We start from the raw sequence: 13,285 nt of genomic DNA on the forward strand, positions 1-13,285 counted from the left end.
CAGTCATCAACCCTTTCACTAGTACTTCTTATTGCATTTTACTATGCAACAGTGCGTATTAACAAGATGACTGTCCTACCAGGTCACCTGTGATGGATATGTAAGGGGCCTCTTTCTCTAGGCCCAAGAGATTTACTGAGTGATCACAGAAGTTTAAGCCAGAGGTAAAAAAAATACCAAGCTGAAGTTTTAATTATAACCTTGCTGAAAGGCGTCTGATGTCACAGTTGCAGAGGTTTGCCAAAGCAAACCTTAGAAAAAGGTCAGCTGGAGGGAATGGCAGGATCTGTGCAGCGGTAATTGGAAGCAGACAGGGCTGGTAAGGGGGATAAGACAGGTTACACCAACACTTCATCTTCAACAGTCTCTGATCTACATTTAGAGCCTGAATAAAGAGGGAAAAAAGAGAAAACGCAGAAGAGAAACAAAAAAGAGAAGGGGTAGGGAAGAGAGTACAGGGGGAAAAGATCGGGGAGAGATAATACAAAATAACAGCGTCAGGAAGTGAGAACAAGAGGGAAAGGGCAGTATAGAGCTAGAACAATAAGAGGAGAGACAGGTCAATTATGTACATATAAATGCAGTTTTGTGACATCATCTGCCTACTTTTGCACAAACTTATTTTACAAATAAGCGCATGGATTGTCAAGCCGAGATGCTGGTGTCCAGTGAGTTTGCACAGTCATGTGGGAGGAATTGAGTGATTCCAGTAAGTTTCTTGCACATAATGGAGAAGAGGCAGGAGAAGGGCCAAGAAGAAGACAGAGGACACATCAGAAAGGGAACAAGAAGAAGACAGAGGACACATCAGAAAGGGAACAAGAAGAAGACAGAGGACACATCAGAAAGGGAACAAGAAGAAGACAGAGGACACATCAGAAAGGGAACAAGAAGAAGACAGAGGACACATTAGAAAGGGAACAAGAAGAAGACAGAGGACACATCAGAAAGGGAACAAGAAGAAGACAGAGGACACATCAGAAAGGGAACAAGAAGAAGACAGAGAACACATCAGAAAGGAAACAAGAAGAAGACAGAGGACACATCAGAAAGGAAACAAGTAGAAGAAGACAGAGGACACATCAGAAAGGGAACAAGAAGAAGACAGAGAACACATCAGAAAGGAAACAAGAAGACGACAGAGGACACATCAGAAAGGGAACAAGAAGAAGACAGAGGACACATCAGAAAGGGAACAAGAAGAAGACAGAGAACACATCAGAAAGGGAACAAGAAGAAGACAGAGAACACATCAGAAAGGGAACAAGAAGAAGACAGAGAACACATCAGAAAGGGAACAAGAAGAAGACAGAGAACACATCAGAAAGGGAACAAGAAGAAGACAGAGGACACATCAGAAAGGGAACAAGAAGAAGACAGAGGACACATCAGAAAGGGAACAAGAAGAAGACAGAGGACACATCAGAAAGGGAACAAGAAGAAGATAGAGGACACATCAGAAAGGGAACAAGAAGACAGAGAACACATCAGAAAGGGAACAAGAAGAAGACAGAGAACACATCAGAAAGGGAACAAGAAGAAGATAGAGGACACATCAGAAAGGGAACAAGAAGAAGACAGAGGACACATCAGAAAGGGAACAAGAAGAAGACAGAGGACACATCAGAAAGGGAACAAGAAGAAGACAGAGGACACATCAGAAAGGGAACAAGAAGAAGACAGAGGACACATCAGAAAGGGAACAAGAAGAAGACAGAGGACACATCAGAAAGGAAACAAGAAGAAGACAGAGAACACATCAGAAAGGGAACAAGAAGAAGACAGAGAACACATCAGAAAGGGAACAAGAAGAAGACAGAGGACACATCAGAAAGGGAACAAGAAGAAGACAGAGAACACATCAGAAAGGAAACAAGAAGAAGACAGAGGACACATCAGAAAGGAAACAAGTAGAAGAAGACAGAGGACACATCAGAAAGGGAACAAGAAGAAGACAGAGAACACATCAGAAAGGAAACAAGAAGAAGACAGAGGACACATCAGAAAGGGAACAAGAAGAAGACAGAGGACACATCAGAAAGGGAACAAGAAGAAGACAGAGAACACATCAGAAAGGGAACAAGAAGAAGACAGAGAACACATCAGAAAGGGAACAAGAAGAAGACAGAGAACACATCAGAAAGGGAACAAGAAGAAGACAGAGGACACATCAGAAAGGGAACAAGAAGAAGACAGAGGACACATCAGAAAGGGAACAAGAAGAAGACAGAGGACACATCAGAAAGGGAACAAGAAGAAGACAGAGGACACATCAGAAAGGGAACAAGAAGAAGACAGAGGACACATCAGAAAGGGAACAAGAAGAAGACAGAGAACACATCAGAAAGGAAACAAGAAGAAGACAGAGGACACATCAGAAAGGAAACAAGTAGAAGAAGACAGAGGACACATCAGAAAGGGAACAAGAAGAAGACAGAGAACACATCAGAAAGGAAACAAGAAGAAGACAGAGGACACATCAGAAAGGGAACAAGAAGAAGACAGAGGACACATCAGAAAGGGAACAAGAAGAAGACAGAGAACACATCAGAAAGGGAACAAGAAGAAGACAGAGAACACATCAGAAAGGGAACAAGAAGAAGACAGAGAACACATCAGAAAGGGAACAAGAAGAAGACAGAGAACACATCAGAAAGGGAACAAGAAGAAGACAGAGGACACATCAGAAAGGGAACAAGAAGAAGACAGAGGACACATCAGAAAGGGAACAAGAAGAAGACAGAGGACACATCAGAAAGGGAACAAGAAGAAGATAGAGGACACATCAGAAAGGGAACAAGAAGACAGAGAACACATCAGAAAGGGAACAAGAAGAAGACAGAGAACACATCAGAAAGGGAACAAGAAGAAGATAGAGGACACATCAGAAAGGGAACAAGAAGAAGACAGAGGACACATCAGAAAGGGAACAAGAAGAAGACAGAGGACACATCAGAAAGGGAACAAGAAGAAGACAGAGGACACATCAGAAAGGGAACAAGAAGAAGACAGAGGACACATCAGAAAGGGAACAAGAAGAAGACAGAGGACACATCAGAAAGGAAACAAGAAGAAGACAGAGAACACATCAGAAAGGGAACAAGAAGAAGACAGAGAACACATCAGAAAGGGAACAAGAAGAAGACAGAGGACACATCAGAAAGGGAACAAGAAGAAGACAGAGAACACATCAGAAAGGAAACAAGAAGAAGACAGAGGACACATCAGAAAGGGAACAAGAAGAAGACAGAGGACACATCAGAAAGGGAACAAGAAGAAGACAGAGGACACATCAGAAAGGGAACAAGAAGAAGACAGAGGACACATCAGAAAGGGAACAAGAAGAAGACAGAGGACACATCAGAAAGGGAACAAGAAGAAGACAGAGGACACATCAGAAAGGGAACAAGAAGAAGACAGAGGACACATCAGAAAGGGAACAAGAAGAAGACAGAGAACACATCAGAAAGGAAACAAGAAGAAGACAGAGGACACATCAGAAAGGAAACAAGTAGAAGAAGACAGAGGACACATCAGAAAGGGAACAAGAAGAAGACAGAGAACACATCAGAAAGGAAACAAGAAGAAGACAGAGGACACATCAGAAAGGGAACAAGAAGAAGACAGAGGACACATCAGAAAGGGAACAAGAAGAAGACAGAGAACACATCAGAAAGGGAACAAGAAGAAGACAGAGAACACATCAGAAAGGGAACAAGAAGAAGACAGAGAACACATCAGAAAGGGAACAAGAAGAAGACAGAGAACACATCAGAAAGGGAACAAGAAGAAGACAGAGAACACATCAGAAAGGGAACAAGAAGAAGACAGAGGACACATCAGAAAGGGAACAAGAAGAAGACAGAGGACACATCAGAAAGGGAACAAGAAGAAGACAGAGGACACATCAGAAAGGGAACAAGAAGAAGACAGAGGACACATCAGAAAGGAAACAAGAAGAAGACAGAGAACACATCAGAAAGGGAACAAGAAGAAGACAGAGAACACATCAGAAAGGGAACAAGAAGAAGACAGAGGACACATCAGAAAGGGAACAAGAAGAAGACAGAGAACACATCAGAAAGGAAACAAGAAGAAGACAGAGGACACATCAGAAAGGAAACAAGTAGAAGAAGACAGAGGACACATCAGAAAGGGAACAAGAAGAAGACAGAGAACACATCAGAAAGGAAACAAGAAGAAGACAGAGGACACATCAGAAAGGGAACAAGAAGAAGACAGAGGACACATCAGAAAGGGAACAAGAAGAAGACAGAGAACACATCAGAAAGGGAACAAGAAGAAGACAGAGAACACATCAGAAAGGGAACAAGAAGAAGACAGAGAACACATCAGAAAGGGAACAAGAAGAAGACAGAGAACACATCAGAAAGGGAACAAGAAGAAGACAGAGGACACATCAGAAAGGGAACAAGAAGAAGACAGAGGACACATCAGAAAGGGAACAAGAAGAAGACAGAGGACACATCAGAAAGGGAACAAGAAGAAGACAGAGAACACATCAGAAAGGAAACAAGAAGAAGAAGACAGAGAACACATCAGAAAGGGAACAAGAAGAAGACAGAGGACACATCAGAAAGGGAACAAGAAGAAGACAGAGAACACCAAAAAAGGAGAGAGAACACAGAACAGAAAAACAGAAGTAGCAGGAAGGAGGGAGAGAGAGAGAGAACATAACAGAGAGGGACCAGGAAGGAGAGAGATGACATAACAGAAAGGGAGCAGGAAGGAGAGAGAGAGAGATGACATAACAGAGGGAGCAGGAAGGAGAGAGAGAGAACACAATAATAGAAGGAACAGAAAGCAATAGTGAGAGAAACAAAGAGAGAAGAGGCAGGAGATATTGGAAACAAGAAGTGGCAAGGAAAGAGTCAACACAAAAGAAAATGGGCAGGAAGGAGAGAACCCAAGAGAAGGCAAAAGAGAGATGACACATAAGAAGGGACATTAGGGAGGAAGTCCATCAATCTGGATTACACCAACTCCTATCATTCCTAATAATGTTCTCATCATCACTAATAAGAACAGTGCCCCTCCTGACTACTAAAACACCACAAGAAAACTCCATGACAGAATGATCCTTGCGGTGGCTGGAATATTGATTAGTATGAATGTCACTGCAGTATTCTGCACCGTGGTGATACATAAATATTTATCAATAACATGGAGTGTCTCTCCCCAGCTGTACAAGGGCTGTCTCAGTTTCCCATCACTGTTGAATTATTGGCCTCCAGCTGGAAAAAAAAAGCTTCTAGGACTGCAGACACTAAACCCATCTCATACCTGAGCTCAGTACTGTGAAACTGCGTCCTTCCTCCCGTGTGTATGTGTGGTCCAGCAGCTGAGGACATAATTACTTTCATATGCCCACTATTTGTAGTCTTATTAAAAGAAAACACTGAGTGGGTGACAATGGTAATCTCACATCATCTCATTATATCTACCCTGAGTCTGTTACGAGAAAACACATTTCAACTATGTGCTACTCTTACCCGCTGTGCCAGGTATATCTATGCCGAAGCGTCTCCTGCCAATGGCGTCATACAACATGTCGCTGTATAGCTACAGCTGCTATATGACATTATATAGAGCTTGCAGCCATTACTTACAAGCAAACAATAGTACTAATATATAACATATACTTTTCCCTTACACATTGTTTTAATGCGCATAACCCAACCATGCTACAGGTAATTTATGACGAGCAAAACATCCGCTGCTCAGTGCAAAGCCAGTTTTGGACCTGAGGCGCGCATATATTTCCATGGGTGCGTGAATTACGGAGTAGGAGAGGAAACAGGATTTCATATTTTGCGAAGCAAGATTATAAAAATGATACAAGGAGGAGAAAGCGCATTTGTAAAGACATTCCTTACTGTGCTGAAAAGGAATGATATTTCCACTAGCTCGGAGTTACCGGACATCGGTTCTTGTCCTATATTTATAATGTGCCTCTTAGTGTTGCAGAGAAGCACATTGCAAGCAAAGTAATGAAAAGCTTCCCACATAAAACAGACATAGAAAGTCCTCATGTCCCCTCACTCTCATATATAATTTACGCCATAAATTCGGCTAAAACCAAGCATTACTTTAGGAGTAGAATGTAAACGTTGGTTGGACTTTGATGTGACGTCCCCATACCCCCACACACTGAGCCGCTCTTCTCCATACTTGCCAACATTTTTGAAAATCATTTTGGGGTGAACCAAACGGGGGGTGTCTTGCTAGACCAAAGGGTCGTTTCTCGTACCGCCCATGGGTGGATGTACTTGGGACAGTCGACAAGTATGCTTTTAATTGATCGGGGATTTTAGTAAAGTTGTATATGAATTAAACCCTGTCCACTTAATAATGTAACTTATTAGCAGACTATCCCGGAGTCCAGGTGGTCTCCCAATATTCTGTGAATCTCCTGGACATTCCAAGAGAGTAGCCAACGATGCTCTTATCCCAAATACAAAGCCATGGTGTTTCGCAGTGCGCATTTGGTATTTTTAAATGACTCAAGGTTTTATTTGAAATTGCGCCCCTATTGCCCAAATACAACAGAGGCAGCCATTTATTCATGAGATTTCAGCTAAAAGATTCCCTAGGAAACAGCAGAATCGCTGTTAAGCTCTTCCGCATACGGCAGCTATTGTGGTCTGAAACCACATTTATGAAAGTGCGGCCTATATATTGACCAAGAACCAGTGCGCCATGCAGTGTCTCACTGATGTCACTAGTGAACAGATACGTATTTTCATGAAGACTTGTTCAGTACACAAGATGGCAGCAGGTGCTCCTTAGCTTCGAAAAGCAGTAACATTTATTTGAATTAAGTAATGGTTCTATATAAGTTGTTCCTCTGATCTATGGTCTAGTATTGTCACAACATTGAACTGTATTTTTAATTTGCTTTTGACAAGAGTCAGAACACTTTTATTATATTTAATTTCCTGCCCATCGGGGATGTCCACATTTTTTTAGCCAATCAGATGCTTGGTAGGTTCATAACATTGCTAATAAGGTCATAGGAATTGTGATGGCGGCACAGAGTATTTCAGGAGATGGATGTGCTGATCTTGTGGGGGAAGGGGCAGTGACCTGTCTACTGGTGTGATTGTATTGGTGAGGGAAGCAGGATTTAGTTAGATAGCGGAAAGAGCAGGGTCCCCCAACAGCACGCTGACGCAGGAAGAATGTGGTGTCAGACGTACCCTTACATGAAGTTCATACATCTAACTTGTAGAAAATCTAATAACAAAAGCACTTTTCTGTACTCCACTTATGAGACAATTTCCCCTGAAAACTAATAAAACTTATCCCTATGGGGAATCATTCACAAACAGGTGGGTCTGTGCATGATACATGGATATGATCCAACACGGGGATAGGGGAATCAGCAGGGGCACACGTGTACAGTATGTGACAGCGGCTATATTTCAGAGATACTGACAACCTGGGAAATTGGGAGAGACTGATCTCTCAGGAGACCGCTGCTAACGGGTGCAGGGTCTATACTGATGCTGCCTCAGCTGTCTCCAATGCACTAGCTGCAGGGATAAATACAGCCGCTCTCTAGTCAAACATACCATCCAGCTGTCAGAAATCTCTTTCTTGCGGGCTATATATTTCCTACAAGGTCTGTACTAGCATATTCTAAAGTCAATATCTCTCTCTCACTATGCTTTATTTATTACTATGCATGCGGTTTACTGGCTCGATATATATTAAATATACACAGTAAATGATTGTACATTTTTAATCTAATTTATGGTCATAGTTTTCTATGGATTCCGGTCTGACATGGTTACCAAACCAGCGGTCTAACCCCCAGCATTTCCCTCCAGCCTAATCCTATTTTGTGTCCTGATTTTATAACATGTTTTTCACATTATTTCATTTTTATTTTTTTTACTCAAATTCCAACATAAATGGATAAGACGTGTGGATAAAATGCGGTCAATTCACTTAGTTTAAAATCAGTTTTTTCTTTAGATAACTGTGTGCAGAAGGCCACATGCTTTTAGTAGTATACTAACAATGATAAAATAGAAAAGTGATGTTAATATATTTATAAATTCCTGTAAATAATATCTGTAAAAAAAACAGAGTTCTAAAGGTAGAGCTTCTAATCACTGAGTTCTAATGTCAGCGTTTATAATCGCTGAGTTCTGATGTCAGCGCTTATAATCGCTGAGTTCTGATGTCAGCGTTTATAATCACCGAGTTCTGGTGTCAGCGTTTATAATCGCTGAGTTCTGATGTCAGCGTTTATAATCGCTGAGTTCTGATGTCAGCGTTTATAATCGCTAAGTTCTGATGTCAGCGTTTATAATCGCTGAGTTCTGATGTCAGCGCTTATAATCGCTGAGTTCTGATGTCAGCGTTTATAATCACCGAGTTCTGATGTCAGCGTTTATAATCGCTGAGTTCTGATGTCAGCGTTTATAATCGCTGAGTTCTGATGTCAGCGTTTATAATCGCTGAGTTCTGATGTCAGCGTTTATAATCGCTGAGTTCTGATGTCAGCGTTTATAATCGCTGAGTTCTGATGTCAGCGCTTATAATCGCTGAGTTCTGATGTCAGCGTTTATAATCACCGAGTTCTGATGTCAGCGTTTATAATCACCGAGTTCTGATGTCAGCGTTTATAATCACCGAGTTCTGGTGTCAGCGTTTATAATCACTGAGATCTGATGTCAGCGCTTATAATCGCTGAGTTCTGATGTCAGCGTTTATAATCACTGAGTTCTGATGTCAGCGTTTATAATCACTGAGTTCTCATTCAGTGTGTATAATCACTGAGATCTGATGTCAGCGCTTATAATCGCTAAATTCTGATATCAGCGCTTATAATCGCTGAGTTCTGACGTCATCACACCAGTGTTCATTATGAGAACTTGTGTATTAAAAGGAACAATACACTCCCTACCATAAATTATTATGGATATATAAAGTCACTTTGGATTTCTGTGATCTGGATTAAAGTATAGAACTCCTTGGTGACTTCTAATATCCTTATCATTTACAGTAGGAAGTTGAATCATCCCATATAAAATATTATAATTACAATAATATTAACTACAAAAGAACACTTACAGCCGTCTTTGTCACGTGGGGATACTTAATGAAAACAATGCTGGCTATAAGATGACATGGACATGCTTGCACTCAAGGATATGACAATTAGCTTTGACATCACGTAGACTGCTCACCTTCTCCCTGTTAGCAGGTGACAGACTCCGATACAGCTTTCTACCCTGCTTCCCCGCATTCCAGATAATGAAAGAGGGCCACTGCTGAAGGACTCGCTCCTCAAGGAACTTGACCCGATTGTTCCAGATGGTCTCCCTAGTAATATAAAATAGGGACATAAGCTCCACTACATATGACGGACTAGTAAAAGCAGGATATTTGTGGTAACATTAGGAGATTGACAGCATTGGCCAAGTATAGGTACAAGAGGTGCTTGGTGTTTACGGCATACCAAGATGCAGCGAGAGGACAAGGACAGAAGGCTGCCAAACATTGTGGTCCTCATTCAGAAAGCCCACAGGATCCGCGGGATAAAATGCTTTATATTGCACCTAATAAGGCTGAAATAACTGAATGTCCAGAAAAGAAGTCTGAAGTAATGAAGGTTTACTACACAATAAAAGATAAATAATAACAGCAAATAAAACATTCATCTTACAGAATGAGAGTATACATCTCATTTGGCTTCAGTCCAACAGCTCTTCACTCCATTCTTCCCACTTGATATTTATGGGTTACAAGTTACACAACTAATTACATATTCGTGATATTCTAACACGTACATTCCCATTTCTAAGAGATCTCAAGATATCAGGCCTGAGTCATTAAGGAAAGTAATGCAAAAAAGGAATAAATGTTCTCCGGGACAAACCATGTTACAATGCAAGGGGTGGAAATTAGTTTATTATTTTGCACATGAGTTAAATACTGGCTTTTTTTTTCATCTAGCACACAAATACTTGATTTCTTTGTTTTTACACTGAAATTTAAAGTTAATCTAGAACATGACGTATACAACTATAAATCTGTCCCCACATTTTAAATTTACCTCCCCCTCCAATGCAACATGGTTTGCTCAGGTGCAAAGTTACTTCATTTTTATGGTTTACTCTCCTCAATGACTCAGGCCCATCATCTCTTAAAGGAGTATCCTTCTATTCTCATAGTCAGGATGCATCAGGTACACCCTGGTGCTCGATCTTCATTGGTTGATTCCATTTCAAACTCAAGGAATAACTCGTCTTGCTTCACTTGAGTATTAGAATACTGAAATCTATTTTCATTGTGCCAGCTCTTGTCCATATTAAATTGTCCAACCAGATCAGATACTTAAAGCAGTCCCTCTGGTTGCTATAGGATTACAACTCAGCACAATAGTAAGAACATACAAACAAATTGCTGGTTAAGTTGTGAATGTCAGATTCTAGCAGATGCAGTGTCATCCTTAATTCTAATACATATTGTATCTAGTAGCTATGCAAAAACACACTTATTATATTGTTAGTTATTAGCTTCAGATATCAAATATCTTCCAACCTTATAATTGCTTTAACACACCTGTGCATCTAGGTGGTGCGCCCAGAGGCTATCAAACTGCAAACCTTCTGTCCACTCTTGGGAGATGCCACCACAAACTAGGACATGTGCCTTGGTGGAAACGTTCTAAAAAATTCCAGCCTGCTACAATTTCTATAACCACCACTTTTATCCCATCAAATGTTTACATTTTTCTTCTACAATACTGCTCGGTTTAGCATCATTGATGGTTTAAGCTAACCATGAGATTGAGGGGACATGGGGACTTCCTTTACTGCGTGTTTGAAGCTTCCTTTTGCAGTGGGAAAATTGTGATTCTCCACCAAAGTACATCTGGAAGGGACAAGAGGCATCCCAATAAAATCTTAGGATGAGGCCCGATCTCCACCAGCTCAAAACTGAGGTCACACAATGGGATACAATGTGGGCATAAGTGGCAGAGATATGGGTTGGGACCATGGCTAGTAAGAGTTACTGGTCTACTGAAGTCCTCCACAACATTCATCAAGATGACTTTTCGGCAGTATGTCACTTGAAGGTGAGCACAAGACATCACATGGTGGCAGTTTTCAACTACCTTATTATATCTGATAGCTGTCGACAGCTAGAATTATAAATGATTCCCACTAAATGGACCTCCTGTTGGGGAGTGACCAATCAGCAACAGGTTCACTTCAGCTGGCAAACAAGGACATTTGCAAAGTCTATTTTGGTTCATCACAAGAGTAAACCAGCAGCAAAGGACACTGGGATAATAAAAACAGACGTCCTGCTCTCACCACTCGTATAGAGAGATAGAGGATAGATTAGGACTTGTAGCATGGGTTAGTAGGGCACATGACATATCGTACTAGAGATGTGGGCTATTAAATTGGTCAAGTTGCATATAGTTACTGGTGCATTGTATATTACATATTAATCTTAGTTATAAAGCACTGGTATTATATTCATGTTCAAAACCCACTGATGTGCCTTGGAAAGTTAAATCTGTGAAAGGACTACGCTGGGTGCCTGACTGACAGCAGACCCTTCCAGCTCCATTTAAATAAATATCAATACAGCTTCACAATACTCCATACACAGTGACAAATGGGTTTATCATGTGTCATGCTGCATATCTAATGCAGTTACACAATGTCAGCACTTATCACTATTAGCGTATTATGAATAAAGCCTCTCCCATGCAGACATCCTTAATAATAGTAAAATGAATAAAACGTTTTTACGAGTCCTGTAATCTCAGCCCCTGGGGGGACCTCGTTGCTGACTCAGTCTATGTGAGCTCACATCCAGAGCGCTCCCTCCGGGGTGAGATGGGAGATTATGTTAGATAACCTCTTGAGTGACAGGTTAGTAGTTCAGCTTGTGTGCGCATAAGAGCAAGCATCCTATTAACCTGTGCTGATCCAATAAGCATTGCCGGCAGACATTTGTAGTGAGTAAGAAACACATTTTCTTAGTATGTTATTCATTGGTTTAGTGTTATTATTTATAGAACCATTCCCTTACCTTACACATGTACTCTGTTGACTTTACCATTGTTCTTCTACACTTATTACATATTGGGGGCATTCCGGAATGCAAAAAAATTGCTGGAGGGGGGACGGAGTTATATCAGAGACTTATTGCCCAAAGTAAGACTTGGGTCTAAGATTGTGAAAGGGACCAAGGTTAAGTCTAGGGTGGGGGCATGGAATATGTAGATTTACATATTTGGATCATGTTATAGCTGAGCTTTTAGCTACCAGCCGGACACACCCATCCACTGGACAGGCTTGGTTACTGGAGGTCAAACAAGGTGTGAATAAGTGTTTCGTGAGCCAGGCTATAGCACAACAGAGGTGCGGGTAGACCAGCGTTGGCTAACCTGTGACACTCCAGGTGTTGTGAAACTACAAGTCCCAGCATACCCTTCCAGCAATAAGCTGCTATATATTAGAAAAGCATGCTGGGACTTGTAGTTTCACAACAGCTGGAGTGTCACAGGTTAGCCAACACTGGGCTAGACTGATGGAGGCTCACAGGCCCGACCTATTTTGCCCCGAATGTCAAACAACTTTTCTTACCCTTTTATTTTTTTAAAAAGCCAACTGTCCTCGTCATCTCCTCCGCCCAACATATGAGAGGGCTGAGACAGACACACAGCAGTAATGGGCAACATGTGGCCCTCAGAGCCTTCACCTGTGGCCCCCGGCTCCTTCCTGCTTTATGTCAGATCTGTTTGTTATAGCTTGTAACACTTGTGTAATATGTCTGCCGATATGTGATTACAGATAAGTGTCTATTTCTTATATTAAATGGATTATTCTAACTTCCTACTGAGATAAAGGGTGATGTGTGGCCCATTTGGAGGTTAGAGCGATGCCCATGTGTACCCGGGTGCCTATGGCTGCTTTAGAATGAAGTATGATTCATTACAATTGGAAAACAGCACATGTTACCTTTGGACCACTGAAAGACCCTCGGCTTGTTTTCATTGTTTAGACACCTTTACTGCTGGCTTTACCATATATAATGATTCCACCCTCAGGTCAGGCCCAGGAATTGCTTCTGATAACTGGTGATACAGACAGCACGCAGTCTCCCCAGCCTTGTCCCCACACTCAGCCTCAACCATTGTAAATCACGGTCTATACAAATAGTTCTCCATCCTGTCTACAGAGCTCACCAACATAGCAAGAATCAGATGGTTGTTATACCTGTGCTC

General features: G+C 41.5%; 1 protein-coding gene across 10 annotated transcripts in view; it reads right to left on the reverse strand.

The window, feature by feature from the left end:
* Window positions 1-13,285, reverse strand: part of QTGAL (queuosine-tRNA galactosyltransferase) — a 349,188-nt gene that overhangs the window by 15,430 nt on the left and 320,473 nt on the right. For all 10 annotated transcript variants that reach the window (XM_075178189.1, XM_075178186.1, XM_075178188.1 and 7 more), the window contains one exon: window positions 9,222-9,357. In XM_075178189.1, the coding sequence (XP_075034290.1) occupies window positions 9,222-9,357 (136 nt within the window). The remainder of the gene's footprint in view (window positions 1-9,221; window positions 9,358-13,285) is intronic.

This window comes from Mixophyes fleayi, chromosome 6, assembly GCF_038048845.1.
Source record: "Mixophyes fleayi isolate aMixFle1 chromosome 6, aMixFle1.hap1, whole genome shotgun sequence".
In the NCBI taxonomy this organism is placed as follows: domain Eukaryota; kingdom Metazoa; phylum Chordata; class Amphibia; order Anura; family Limnodynastidae; genus Mixophyes; species Mixophyes fleayi.